This window comes from Oncorhynchus mykiss, chromosome 16 (assembly GCF_013265735.2).
Source record: "Oncorhynchus mykiss isolate Arlee chromosome 16, USDA_OmykA_1.1, whole genome shotgun sequence".
Lineage (NCBI taxonomy): Eukaryota > Metazoa > Chordata > Actinopteri > Salmoniformes > Salmonidae > Oncorhynchus > Oncorhynchus mykiss.
Window position 1 is genome coordinate 68,396,249 of NC_048580.1, and position 15,466 is coordinate 68,411,714.

The 15,466-nt window shown below is 43.0% G+C and overlaps 1 protein-coding gene across 2 annotated transcripts; it reads left to right on the forward strand.

The window, feature by feature from the left end:
* Window positions 1-513: 513 nt before the first annotated feature.
* On the forward strand, window positions 514-8,943 carry LOC110492622 (peptidase inhibitor 16). 2 transcript variants are annotated; one of them, XM_036947640.1, is made up of 6 exons: window positions 514-968; window positions 6,340-6,564; window positions 6,775-6,884; window positions 7,462-7,553; window positions 7,930-8,223; window positions 8,293-8,943. In XM_036947640.1, the coding sequence occupies exons 1-6, from the start codon at window positions 801-803 to the stop codon at window positions 8,529-8,531; spliced, it is 1,128 nt and encodes a 375-aa protein (XP_036803535.1). In that variant the 5' UTR covers window positions 514-800; the 3' UTR covers window positions 8,532-8,943. The 2 variants fall into 2 exon arrangements, with proteins under 2 accessions (XP_036803535.1, XP_036803534.1); XM_036947639.1 differs by having other exon boundaries at window positions 515-968; window positions 7,930-8,943.
* The last annotated feature ends 6,523 nt before the right edge of the window (window positions 8,944-15,466 follow it).

Sequence of the window (15,466 nt, forward strand, 5' to 3'; positions counted from 1 at the left end):
AGGTGTTTGATTCCATTCCATTTGCTCCGTTCTGGACATTATTATGAGCCGTCCTCCCCTCAGCAGCCTCCTGTGCGTCCCCAACCCAACCCAACCCAAAGCATAGTATCACATTATCAGCTGTCGAAATGTCTCCTCTATGAAGGGCTGTAACAGAAGGAGAACGAAAGTCATCATGACACCAGGGTGAGATACACAACATAGATCAACTGCCTAATGCCGCTCACTCATCATGCTTGGCTTTAAGATATTTCCTGTTTGGTGCACTACGGGGAAATCTGTGTCCTGACTCAGTATTTAGAGCAAATGAGCACATAGTGAAGGCCAACTGTGTGTGAGTCAGAGACATGTATCCGAATCTCTACGTAGCTCAGTCTGTGTCTGTGTCCTGCCTGAAATCACACCAGATTTGTAAGAATAGGGTGATTGTTTTCGGGTGGTGCGGTGTCGGTGCGTACCAGTCAGAGCAGCGTGTAATGTGACCTAGTGAGGGTGAGGAGGGGAGTCAATGTTATGGTTCTCCTGTGGAGAACGGGGTGGATCCACTCCCTCTTAATATACCCAGGCTAAGGAGGCTGAGCCTTACATTTAAGAGAAGAAGCAGAGCAGCTGGAGTACACACACACACTACACACTACACACACTCACAAAATACACACGTACACACCGTAAACACACACGCACTCACATACAGAAACAGACAAACAGCAAGGCACAACGTCTGACACCGGCAGACATCTGAAGTGATTATTGAGAGAAAGCGAGAGAGAGAGAGCGGGGACTTCACTTCCCAGAGTGACATGCTGTGGGGGACAGCTCTCTTGACTGGCCTGGTGGGACTGTATGTCATCGTCACCCAGTGTCCAGCCACCTGCCAGCTGAGCCAGGAGGACACGGAGACCCTCATGGAGCTGCACAACAGCTATCGGGGCCAGGTGGTACCCAGTGCCACCTACATGCGTAAAGTGGTAAGGGCTGCGTGACTGGGGAGGATGGATGGGCAGTTAACTCTAGCTGCATCTGCTGTCTCCTGCAGGATGGGACACGTTCAGTCAGGGCACTTCTGCATTAGCAGGTGTGGAAATGGTGTGTTTGAACCCCTTTGTGGTGATGAGCTTGTTGGATCCTGAGATTTCCTACTGTGTGGCTGCAAGGATTGATGGAGTTCAGCCCCGCTGTCTCCTGGTATGGTTCGCAGCATTACTTCCTCTCATGGGGCTAATCTGGAGTATAATTGATCTTGAGTTGGTTGCAGGTGAAGGTAGATACAAAGCCAAATTCCGGAGAGGGAATTTTTGATTGAGATTCCTTTTGGTGTCATGCTGATAGCTGTTCATTATTAAATTATCTGTTTGGTATTCAGCTTTAAAACTGTCTCGTATCAAAAACTAAAGTCTGGCTGCATCTACAGTGTCATAACCATCTACAGTATCATAACCATCTACAGTATCATAACCATCTACAGTGTCATAACCATCTAGAATATCATCGTTTTGCTGATCAAACGTTGGTTGTAGTATAGAACATTTAGTACATAAATAATCACTCTTGTTTTAGTCACTAATGAATCTTACCACGCCAGGAAGTTGCCATAAAACAGGGCTTCTTCGTTTTAAATCTGAATATACATTATAGAAGTAATCCCAAGATTTTTGTCGACCTCCAGAGTTACTGGAATTACTTTGTTGATAGAGCCTGTCTGTGCCTCAGTGCGAGTGGGTGTTCAGAGTTGAGTCCAGTGTTGTGCAATGCATGGGAATGTGTGTGTGTGTGTGTGTGTGTGTGTGTGTGTGTGTGTGTGTGTGTGTGTGTGTGTGTGTGTGTGTGTGTGTGTGTGTGTGTGTGTGTGTGTGTGTGTGTGTGTGTGTGTGTGTGTGCGTGTGTGTGTGCGTGCGTGTGTGCGTGTGTGTGTGCGTGTGTGTGTGTGTGTGTGCGTGCGTGTGTGCGTGCGTGTGTGTGTGTGTGTGTGTGCGCGCATGGGTGTATGTGTGTATACTGTGTAATGTGCTTGCTTAAGTTGCTATCTGCCATTGACTGGTTCCAGGGACGTCTCTGCCTGTCTCTGTGTTTTGATGGACGCCCCACTGGGGCCATTTTCATATTTCACGTTCATGCCTGTTTCAGTAAACAGGACTGAGATTGCAGAGTGAACGAACGGGTTCATAACATTCATTCAGAACATTATAGAACTATTGGGATTTGACTGGAATTATGTGTCATGACCAACAAATCCGCAGCATTCTGAATATTTACAGTGCCTTGCGAAAGTATTCGGCCCCCTTGAACTTTGCGACCTTTTGCCACATTTCAGGCTTCAAACATAAAGATATAAAACTGTATTTTTTTGTGAAGAATCAACAACAAGTGGGACACAATCATGAAGTGGAACGACATTTATTGGATATTTCAAACTTTTTTAACAAATCAAAAACTGAAAAATTGGGCGTGCAAAATTATTCAGTCCCCTTAATTAATACTTTGTAGCGCCACCTTTTGCTGCGATTACAGCTGTAAGTCGCTTGGGGTATGTCTCTATCAGTTTTGCACATCGAGAGACTGAAATTTTTTCCCATTCCTCCTTGCAAAACAGCTCAAGCTCAGTGAGGTTGGATGGAGAGCATTTGTGAACAGCAGTTTTCAGTTCTTTCCACATATTCTCGATTGGATTCAGGTCTGGACTTTGACTTGGCCATTCTAACACCTGGATATGTTTATTTTTGAACCATTCCATTGTAGATTTTGCTTTATGTTTTGGATCATTGTCTTGTTGGAAGACAAATCTCCGTCCCAGTCTCAGGTCTTTTGCAGACTCCATCAGGTGGAGTCACATTCTTCCAGAATGGTCCTGTATTTGGCTCCATCCATCTTCCCATCAATTTTAACCATCTTCCCTGTCCCTGCTGAAGAAAAACAGGCCCAAACCATGATGCTGCCACCACCATGTTTGACAGTGGGGATGGTGTGTTCAGCTGTGTTGCTTTTACACCAAACATAACGTTTTGCATTGTTGCCAAAAAGTTCAATTTTGGTTTCATCTGACCAGAGCACCTTCTTCCACATGTTTGGTGTGTCTCCCAGGTGGCTTGTGGCAAACTTTAAACAACACTTTTTATGGATATCTTTAAGAAATGGCTTTCTTCTTGCCACTCTTCCATAAAGGCCAGATTTGTGCAATATACGACTGATTGTTGTCCTATGGACAGAGTCTCCCACCTCAGCTGTAGATCTCTGCAGTTCATCCAGAGTGATCATGGGCCTCTTGGTTGCATCTCTGATCAGTCTTCTCCTTGTATGAACTGAAAGTTTAGAGGGACGGCCAGGTCTTGGTAGATTTGCAGTGGTCTGATACTCCTTCCATTTCAATATTATCGCTTGCACAGTGCTCCTTGGGATGTTTAAAGCTTGGGAAATCTTTTTGTATCCAAATCCGGCTTTAAACTTCTTCACAACAGTATCTCGGACCTGCCTGGTGTGTTCCTTGTTCTTCATGATGCTCTCTGCGCTTTTAACGGACCTCTGAGACTATCACAGTGCAGATGCATTTATACGGAGACTTGATTACACACAGGTGGATTGTATTTATCCTCATTAGTCATTTAGGTCAACATTGGATCATTCAGAGATCCTCACTGAACTTCTGGAGAGAGTTTGCTGCACTGAAAGTAAAGGGGCTGAATAATTTTGCACGCCCAATTTTTCAGTTTTTGATTTGTTAAAAAAGTTTGAAATATCCAATAAATGTCGTTCCACTTCATGATTGTGTCCCACTTGTTGTTGATTCTTCACAAAAAAATACAGTTTTATATCTTTATGTTTGAAGCCTGAAATGTGGCAAAAGTTCGCAAAGTTCAAGGGGGCCGAATACTTTCGCAAGGCACTGTATCTGAGAAATACATTTTATTTCTTTATTTTTATTCTGGAAGCTTCCATCAAATTTTAATGGAGGTTTCAAAACACAACCTTATTGTATGTAATTGGTTACTATGTGTTTCTATGTCACTACTTGGTGATTAATTGACTGTGTCAGACTTGATTTGCCTTAACGAAAAATTGATCAGCCCCTACAAGAAATGTTCATGAATTATAATCCACATAATAATTCCTTTTTCCTATTGCTGCAGGATAATTTTTTATTGCTGTCGCAAACTGGCTCAAATTAAGATCCCACATCTGTACCACTGACCAGATGGTCTCAGATGACGCCTCTGTTATCTCAGGCCCGAAGCACAGCAATGATATACAGTACTGCTCTGTTTGTTAAAGCACAGAGAGGAGGAGATCTGATGTCCTGAGGCTAGCACGCCAGATGTTGTGGAATTTCAACTAGTATCCTCCAATACAAGTGTTTGTTTGTGACAGGACATAAACTGAACTTCACATGACTCCACACTGCACCTCTCTGTCTGGACAGTTCACAATGCAAAAAACACAAAATGCATTCGTACGATATTGCATCTCTGCATTTCTTTGAAACAAATTAGCAACCACAACAATGATCAATCTCAGTCACGATCCGGCCTTATCTGCCAAGTGTAATCACGTCCTCTTGTTCTGTCAATCTCAATACTTGAAGAAGAATTGGACTGACATGATCAGATAACATTCCTCACCCACTGATACACATATTACCGAAAGGTTCTCCGTATGGGTTCCTTAGTAGAGGTTTGATTTAATATTGAAGGATAATAGTTTACATGGGAATGTTGGTGTGACTAGTATAATCTAATGTACAGTATAATTTAATATAATCTAATGTACAGTATAGTTTAATATAATCTAATGTACAGTATTGTGTAATGTAATCTAATGTACAGTATAGTTCAATGTAATCTAATGTACAGTATAGTTTAATATAATCTAATGTACAGTATAGTTTAGCATAATCTAATGTACAGTATAGTGTAATGTAATCTAATGTGCAGTATTGTGTAATGTAATCTAATGTACAGTATTGTGTAATATAATCTAATGTACAGTATAGTTTAATATAATCTAATGTACAGTATAGTTTAACATAATCTAATGTACAGTATAGTTTAATATAATCTAATGTACAGTATAGTTTAACATAATCTAATGTACAGTATAGTGTAATGTAATCTAATGTGCAGTATAGTTTAACATAATCTAATGTACAGTATAGTGTAATATAATCTAATGTACAGTATAGTTTAACATAATCTAATGTACAGTATTGTGTAATGTAATCTAATGTGCAGTATTGTGTAATGTAATCTAATGTACAGTATAGTTTAACATAATCTAATGTACAGTATTGTGTAATGTAATCTAATGTGCAGTATAGTGTAATATAATCTAATGTACAGTATAGTTTAATATAATCTAATGTACAGTATAGTTTAATATAATCTAATGTACAGTATAGTTTAACATAATCTAATGTACAGTATTGTGTAATGTAATCTAATGTACAGTATAGTTCAATGTAATCTAATGTACAGTATAGTTTAATATAATCTAATGTACAGTATAGTTTAGCATAATCTAATGTACAGTATAGTGTAATGTAATCTAATGTGCAGTATTGTGTAATGTAATCTAATGTACAGTATAGTTCAATGTAATCTAATGTACAGTATAGTGTAATGTAATCTAATGTACAGTATAGTGTAATGCAATCTAATGTACAGTATAGTGTAATGTAATCTAATGTACAGTATAGTTCAATGTAATCTAATGTACAGTATAGTGTAGCCTAGTAGCCTAGTAGCCTAGTGGTTAGAGTGTTGGACTAGTAACAGAAAGGTTGCAAGTTCAAATCCCCGAGCTGACAAGGTACAAATCTGTCGTTCTGCCCCTGAACAGGCAGTTAACTCACTGTTCCTAGGCCGTCATTGAAAATAAGAATTTGTTCTTAACAGGTAATACAGGTAATAAAAAAAAAACTGTCCTCTTTAGAATCAGGAAATAGGACAATAAGATGTGAGTTTAGGAATCTTACTTACAATATGGTGGATAGTATGATTAATATTAATACAGTAATGTATTGAAACACTAATATAAGAGAGTTGTCCAGGGGGCTACAATACAAAGAGTTCTGTTATGGTCCTCAATGTTGGTTAATGTCTCCCCCTGTCTGTCATTCTGCAGCACTACACCTACATACATCTAGTATACAGGTTAGAGGCAATCAGGTAGATTACTGATACAATAATATGCCATTTAGCAAATGCTTTTATCCAGAGTGACTTACAGTGATTCGTGCATACATTTTCAGAACGTGTGGGCCCGGGAATCATACCCACCATCCTGCCATACCAACTAAGCTACTGAGGACCACTGATGGTAATATGACAGTTTGTCTCTTCATCCCTGCAGAAATGGGATGAGAAGCTGAAGATCCTAGCTGAGGGCTACGCTGTGAAGTGTATGTGGGAACCGAACCCGGATCTAGAGTTGCTGAACATGGGAGAGAACCTGTTTGTGTCGAATGAGCCCTTGGACCTCAACATGACCATGGAGAAGTGGTTCTTGGAGCACCTAGACTACGACTACAACAACAACAGCTGCCAGGAGGACAGGATGTGTGGACACTACACTCAGGTGAGAGACCTAGAAAGAGCTAGACAGTGTCACTGAATTGGTAGAATTAGACTTCTGATAACCTGAGACAGTACTATAACTGTAACAGGTTGGATATTCCTTGGTGTGCTTACTCCTGTGTGTATAAACCCCTGTGATGGTGGGGGATGATGATGATGGTGGTGACGATGAAGACATTGTAAATTGATCAGACTGATGGGGGTGTTTCAGATGGTGTGGGCGGACTCTCACTCTGTGGGCTGTGCTGCTCATCGCTGTGACACCATAGAGGGGCTGTCCTTCGAGAAAGTTAACTTCCTAGTCTGCAATTATTACCCAAAGTAAGTATGGTACCAAATAACATGTACAACTTTACACACTTATGTCCTATTTCCACACTTAGACAATGTCTAAGAATACATCGATTAACATAATTAATTCTTACCATTGCATTTCACTGATTGCGTTAGGGTTAGACTTAGGGGTTGCGTTAGGGTTAGACTTAGGGGTTGCGTTAGGGTTAGACTTAGGGGTTACGTTAGGGTTAGACTTAGGGGTTACGTTAGGGTTAGACTTAGGGGTTACGTTAGGGTTAGACTTAGGGGTTACGTTAGGGTTAGACTTAGGGGTTACGTTAGGGTTAGACTTAGGGGTTACGTTAGGGTTAGACTTAGGGGTTACGTTAGGGTTAGACTTAGGGGTTACGTTAGGGTTAGACTTAGGGGTTACGTTAGGGTTAGACTTAGGGGTTACGTTAGGGTTAGACTTAGGGGTTACGTTAGGGTTAGATTTAGGGGTTACGTTAGGGTTAGACTTAGGGGTTACGTTAGGGTTAGTGTTAGGGTTTGCGTTAGGTTTGGTCCCTGGCTTACAGCCCTAGCTGAGTGACCATTGACTTGTGTTGCATTTACATTTCAGAGATAAGTTTAAGGATGAGAAACCCTATGAGCAAGGCGAATGGTGCTCCAAGTGCCCAGACAACGTACCGCAATGTGATCAGAACCTCTGCGGTAAGAATTCAGCACCTATCAATCACACTACCCCCCCCCCCCCTCCATTTAATTCACAGCACTATCTCGCTCTTGTGTCAAACTTCATCCTCTCCAACCTGACCTCAGTATCCAGCCAATTGTGGTTGATCATGATATCCCATCTTTGTGGAGATAGATTGACTGCTATGGACTAGTGGCCCTGTAATAACTTTCTAAGACTTTAGATTTCTCATCACTGTTTTCTCATCAAAGCTTATTAAAGATCAGTCATACTATTAAGAGCAGTGTGCGGTTTCCTTTTTCCCTCATCTTGTCTAATTGTTATCATGCACCTGCAAAAAAGATTGCTCAGATGTGCGAGTGCCTTTTGAATTTTCATCACTGTTTCCCCCAGTGCCTTATGCCCCTGAGTCTTCAGACGAGCCTGATGTTGAGGAGCCTGATGCCCCCGATCCTTCAGACAAGCCTGATGTTGAGGAGCCTGATGCCCTCGAGCCTTCAGAGGAGCCTGATGTTGAGAAGGAGACAACAGAGAGCTCTACCCCACACAGAGAGCTTGTGTATGAGGGGGACGAGACAGGCACGGAGCCTGGGGACGAGGAGGATGAGGAGGAGACAGGCACGGAGCCTGGGGACGAGGAGGAGACAGGCACGCAGCCTGGGGACGAGGAGGACGAGGAGGAGACAGGCACGCAGCCTGGGGACGAGGAGGACGATAAGGAGACAGGCACGCAGCCTGGGGACGAGGAGGAGACAGGCACGGAGCCTGGGGACGAGGAGGACGAGGAGGAGACAGGCACGCATCCTGGGGACGAGGAGGAGACAGGCATGGAGCCTGGGGACGAGGAGGAAGAGGAGGAGTGGGAGGGGGAGGAGAGAGCAGCGGAGAGGGAGAAGGAGAGGACTAGGAACCAACCTCCGGCCAATGCAGGAAAGATAACTACACCACTACTTCTTGTTACCAGCCTAATGGCATTACTCTCAGTAGGATTGTGAGGTGAAGGTATGAGAGTAAGGCATTACACACATACACACACACTATCTGGAATTGAACTGAACATTGCTGGAAGTTGAATTACATTGTGCTATAACCATGTCTATAGCAGAGGGATTTGTTGATGGTTATTTTGTTATTATTTGCTCGCTAGTAATTACAGTTGCTAGTTTAACATATGCCTTATTAGCAATATCAATAAGCACACAACATACAACAGTTAACAATGTATTATAACAGTTGTATAATAACAGTTACGACCTGTTACAAATGTAACAGCAATACATTTTCTTAAAGCAAAGCACGTCCTCTATATGAATGTGATTCGTAAACCTAAAGGAGCATAACTACTGTCAATATTGCATATTTCTGTAAATGTCTGTATATAGAGTATAATAAATATTGTTTCTTCTACTTGTTGTGTCTCAACATTTCCATGCTCTACACCGTTGTCTGGACTGGGAATAGGTGTTTGACCTTTGACCACAAAGGATGGGGAAAAAACTGAGCAGAAAGAGAGTATGGATGGGAATGGGATGGTATAGTGGCTGGGGAGAACATGCTAAGACATGTTAACAAAAGGTTTACACCTGGGGAGAACATGTTAACAAAATGTTTACACCTGGGGAGAACATGTTAACAAAAGGTTTACACCTGGGGAGAACATGTTAACAAAAGGTTTACACCTGGGGAGAACATGTTAACAAAAGGTTTACACCTGGGGAGAACATGTTAACAAAAGGTTAACACCTGGGCAGAACATGTTAACAAAAGGTTTACACCTGGGGAGAACATGTTAAAAAAAGGCTGGGGAGAACATGTTAACAAAAGGTTAACACGTGGGGAGAACATGTTAACAAAAGGTTTACACCTGGGGAGAACATGTTAACAAAAGGTTTACACCTGGGGAGAACATGTTAACAAAAGGTTAACACCTGGGCAGAACATGTTAACAAAAGGTTTACACCTGGGGAGAACATGTTAACAAAAGGTTTACACCTGGGGAGAACATGTTAACAAAAGGTTTACACCTGGGGAGAACATGTTAACAAAAGGTTAACACCTGGGCAGAACATGTTAACAAAAGGTTTACACCTGGGGAGAACATGTTAACAAAAGGCTGGGGAGAACATGTTAACAAAAGGTTAACACGTGGGGAGAACATGTTAACAAAAGGTTTACACCTGGGGAGAACATGTTAACAAAAGGTTTACACCTGGGGAGAACATGTTAACAAAAGGTTAACACGTGGGGAGAACATGTTAACAAAAGGTTTACACCTGGGGAGAACATGTTAACAAAAGGTTTACACCTGGGGAGAACATGTTAACAAAAGGCTGGGGAGAACATGTTAACAAAAGGTTTACACCTGGGGAGAACATGTTAACAAAAGGTTTACACCTGGGGAGAACATGTTAACAAAAGGCTGGGGAGAACATGTTAACAAAAGGTTTACACCTGGGGAGAACATGTTAACAAAAGGTTTACACCTGGGGAGAACATGCTAACAAAAGGCTGGGGAGAACATGTTAACAAAAGGCTGGGGAGAACATGTTAACAAAAGGTTTACACCTGGGGAGAACATGTTAACAGAAGGCTGGGGAGAACATGTTAACAAAAGGCTGGGGAGAACATGTTAACAAAAGGTTTACACCTGGGGAGAACATGTTAACAGAAGGCTGGGGAGAACATGTTAACAAAAGGCTGGGGAGAACATGTTAACAAAAGGCTGGGGAGAACATGTTAACAAATGGCTGGGGAGAACATGTTAACAAAAGGCTGGGGAGAACATGTTAACAAAAGGCTGGGGAGAACATGTTAACAAAAGGTTAACACGTGGGGAGAACATGTTAACAAAAGGTTTACACCTGGGGAGAACATGTTAACAGAAGGCTGGGGAGAACATGTTAACAAAAGGCTGGGGAGAACATGTTAACAAAAGGTTTACACCTGGGGAGAACATGTTAACAGAAGGCTGGGGAGAACATGTTAACAAAAGGATGGGGAGAACATGTTAACAAAAGGCTGGGGAGAACATGTTAACAAAAGGCTGGGGAGAACATGTTAACAAAAGGCTGGGGAGAACATGTTAACAGAAGGCTGGGGAGAACATGTTAACAAAAGGTTAACACGTGGGGAGAACATGTTAACAAAAGGTTTACACCTGGGGAGAACATGTTAACAAAAGGTTTACACCTGGGGAGAACATGTTAACAAAAGGCTGGGGAGAACATGTTAACAAAAGGTTTACACCTGGGGAGAACATGTTAACAAAAGGTTTACACCTGGGGAGAACATGTTAACAAAAGGTTAACACCTGGGCAGAACATGTTAACAAAAGGTTTACACCTGGGGAGAACATGTTAACAAAAGGTTTACACCTGGGGAGAACATGTTAACAAAAGGTTTACACCTGGGGAGAACATGTTAACAAAAGGTTTACACCTGGGGAGAACATGTTAACAAAAGGTTTACACCTGGGGAGAACATGTTAACAAAAGGTTAACACCTGGGAAGAACATGTTAACAAAAGGTTTACACCTGGGCAGAACATGTTAACAAAAGGTTTACACCTGGGGAGAACATGTTAACAAAAGGTTTACACCTGGGGAGAACATGTTAACAAAAGGTTTACACCTGGGGAGAACATGTTAACAAAAGGTTAACACCTGGGCAGAACATGTTAACAAAAGGTTTACACCTGGGGAGAACATGTTAACAAAAGGTTAACACCTGGGCAGAACATGTTAACAAAAGGTTTACACCTGGGGAGAACATGTTAACAAAAGGTTTACACCTGGGGAGAACATGTTAACAAAAGGTTTACACCTGGGGAGAACATGTTAACAAAAGGTTAACACCTGGGCAGAACATGTTAACAAAAGGTTTACACCTGGGGAGAACATGTTAACAAAAGGCTGGGGAGAACATGTTAACAAAAGGTTAACACGTGGGGAGAACATGTTAACAAAAGGTTTACACCTGGGGAGAACATGTTAACAAAAGGTTTACACCTGGGGAGAACATGTTAACAAAAGGTTAACACGTGGGGAGAACATGTTAACAAAAGGTTTACACCTGGGGAGAACATGTTAACAAAAGGTTTACACCTGGGGAGAACATGTTAACAAAAGGCTGGGGAGAACATGTTAACAAAAGGTTTACACCTGGGGAGAACATGTTAACAAAAGGTTTACACCTGGGGAGAACATGTTAACAAAAGGCTGGGGAGAACATGTTAACAAAAGGTTTACACCTGGGGAGAACATGTTAACAAAAGGTTTACACCTGGGGAGAACATGCTAACAAAAGGCTGGGGAGAACATGTTAACAAAAGGCTGGGGAGAACATGTTAACAAAAGGTTTACACCTGGGGAGAACATGTTAACAGAAGGCTGGGGAGGACATGTTAACAAAAGGCTGGGGAGAACATGTTAACAAAAGGTTTACACCTGGGGAGAACATGTTAACAGAAGGCTGGGGAGAACATGTTAACAAAAGGCTGGGGAGAACATGTTAACAAAAGGCTGGGGAGAACATGTTAACAAATGGCTGGGGAGAACATGTTAACAAAAGGCTGGGGAGAACATGTTAACAAAAGGCTGGGGAGAACATGTTAACAAAAGGTTAACACGTGGGGAGAACATGTTAACAAAAGGTTTACACCTGGGGAGAACATGTTAACAGAAGGCTGGGGAGAACATGTTAACAAAAGGCTGGGGAGAACATGTTAACAAAAGGTTTACACCTGGGGAGAACATGTTAACAGAAGGCTGGGGAGAACATGTTAACAAAAGGCTGGGGAGAACATGTTAACAAAAGGCTGGGGAGAACATGTTAATAAAAGGCTGTGGAGAACATGTTAACAAAAGGCTGGGGAGAACATGTTAACAGAAGGCTGGGGAGAACATGTTAACAGAAGGCTGGGGAGAACATGTTAACAAAAGGCTGGGGAGAACATGTTAACAAAAGGCTGGGGAGAACATGTTAACAAAAGGCTGGGGAGAACATGTTAACAAAAGGTTTACACCTGGGGAGAACATGTTAACAGAAGGCTGGGGAGAACATGTTAACAAAAGGCTGGGGAGAACATGTTAACAGAAGGCTGGGGAGAACATGTTAACAAAAGGCTGGGGAGAACATGTTAACAAAAGGTTTACACCTGGGGAGAACTTGTTAACAAAAGGCTGGGGAGAACATGTTAACAAAAGGCTGGGGAGAACATGTTAACAAAAGGTTTACACCTGGGGAGAACATGTTAACAAAAGGTTTACACCTGGGGAGAACATGTTAACAAAAGGTTTACACCTGGGGAGAACATGTTAACAAAAGGTTTACACCTGGGGAGAACATGTTAACAAAAGGTTTACACCTGGGGAGAACATGTTAACAAAAGGTTTACACCTGGGGAGAACATGTTAACAAAAGGTTAACACGTGGGGAGAACATGTTAACAAAAGGTTTACACCTGGGGAGAACATGTTAACAAAAGGCTGGGGAGAACATGTTAACAAAAGGCTGGGGAGAACATGTTAACAAAAGGCTGGGGAGAACATGTTAACAAAAGGCTGGGGAGAACATGTTAACAAAAGGCTGGGGAGAACATGTTAACAAAAGGCTGGGGAGAACATGTTAACAAAAGGCTGGGGAGAACATGTTAACAAAAGGCTGGGGAGAACATGTTAACAAAAGGCTGGGGAGAACATGTTAACAAAAGGCTGGGGAGAACATGTTAACAAAAGGCTGGGGAGAACATGTTAACAAAAGGCTGGGGAGAACATGTTAACAAAAGGCTGGGGAGAACATGTTAACAAAAGGCTGGGGAGAACATGTTAACAGAAGGCTGGGGAGAACATGTTAACAAAAGGCTGGGGAGAACATGTTAACAAAAGGCTGGGGAGAACATGTTAACAAAAGGCTGGGGAGAACATGTTAACAAAAGGCTGGGGAGAACATGCTAAGTCACGTTAACAAAATGTTTATAGCTGGGGAGAAAAGAGAAAAAACTAAACACATCTAGCACAGTCTGGGCTGGCTTGGAGTCAGCAGTACAACTGAAATATTAATTCACCACTTCTCTGTGAGGCTATTTCTGGAGGAGCATTTAGACACTCAGCCCTCCACAGCGTTCACAGGGAAATTAGATTTAGTTGAGGGGAGGTGGGCCGGGCTCCCCATTCGGTACCCAGAACTGAAGGACTTTGTCTTTCTGTCTATGGATTTATATTTTATATTTAGATTTTATATTTATATTTTATATTGCTTTTTTATATTGCTTTTTTATAGCTGGAATCCAAAGTGGTGAAACTTCCACGTCTGTTCTACCCCAAAGCCATAAGACTGCTGAACAGTTAATCAAATGGCCACCAGACTATTACAGTGACCCACAGCAAGCAGTACCAGAGCACCAAGTCTAGGACCAAAAAGCTCATTAACAGCTTCTACCCCCAAAGCCATAAGACTGCTGAACAATTAATCAAATGGCCACCAGACTATTACATTGAACCCCCCCTTCCTCCATTTGTTTTGTACACTGCTGCTACTCGCTGTTTCTTATCTATGCATAGTCACTTCACCCCTACCTACATGTACAAATGACCTCAACTAACGTGTACCCCAGTACACTGACTTGGTACCGGTACCCCCTGTATATAGCCTCCACATAGCCTCGGTACCGGTACCCCCTATATATAGACTCGGTACCGGTACCCCCTGTATATAGCCTCCACACTGACTCGGTACCGGTACCCCCTGTATAAAGCCTCCACATAGCCTCGGTACCGGTACACCCTATATATAGACTCGGTACCGGTACCCCCTGTATATAGCCTCCACACTGACTTGGTACCGGTACCCCCTGTATATAGCCTCCACACTGACTCTGTACCGGTACCCCCTGTATATAGCCTCCACACTGACTCTGTACCAGTGCCCCCTGTATAAAGCCTCCACACTGACTTGGTACCGGTACCCCCTGTATATAGCCTCGGTACCGGTACCCCCTATATATAGACTCGGTACCGGTACCCCCTGTATATAGCCTCCACACTGACTCTGTACCGGTACCCCCTGTACATAGACTCGGTACCGGTACCCCCTGTATATAACCTCGGTACCGGTACCCCCTGTATATAACCTCGGTACCGGTACCCCCTGTATATAACCTCGGTACCGGTACCCCCTGTATATAACCTCGGTACCGGTACCCCCTGTATATAACCTCGGTACCGGTACCCCCTGTATATAACCTCGGTACCGGTACCCCCTGTATATAACCTCGGTACCGGTACCCCCTGTATATAACCTCGGTACCGGTACCCCCTGTATATAACCTCGGTACCGGTACCCCCTGTATATAACCTCGGTACCGGTACCCCCTGTATATAACCTCGGTACCGGTACCCCCTGTATATAACCTCGGTACCGGTACCCCCTGTATATAACCTCGGTACCGGTACCCCCTGTATATAACCTCGGTACCGGTACCCCCTGTATATAACCTCGGTACCGGTACCCCCTGTATATAACCTCGGTACCGGTACCCCCTGTATATAACCTCGGTACCGGTACCCCCTGTATATAACCTCGGTACCGGTACCCCCTGTATATAACCTCGGTACCGGTACCCCCTGTATATAACCTCGGTACCGGTACCCCCTGTATATAACCTCGGTACCGGTACCCCCTGTATATAACCTCGGTACCGGTACCCCCTGTATATAACCTCGGTACCGGTACCCCCTGTATATAACCTCGGTACCGGTACCCCCTGTATATAACCTCGGTACCGGTACCCCCTGTATATAACCTCGGTACCGGTACCCCCTGTATATAACCTCGGTACCGGTACCCCCTGTATATAACCTCGGTACCGGTACCCCCTGTATATAACCTCGGTACCGGTACCCCCTGTATATAACCTCGGTACCGGTACCCC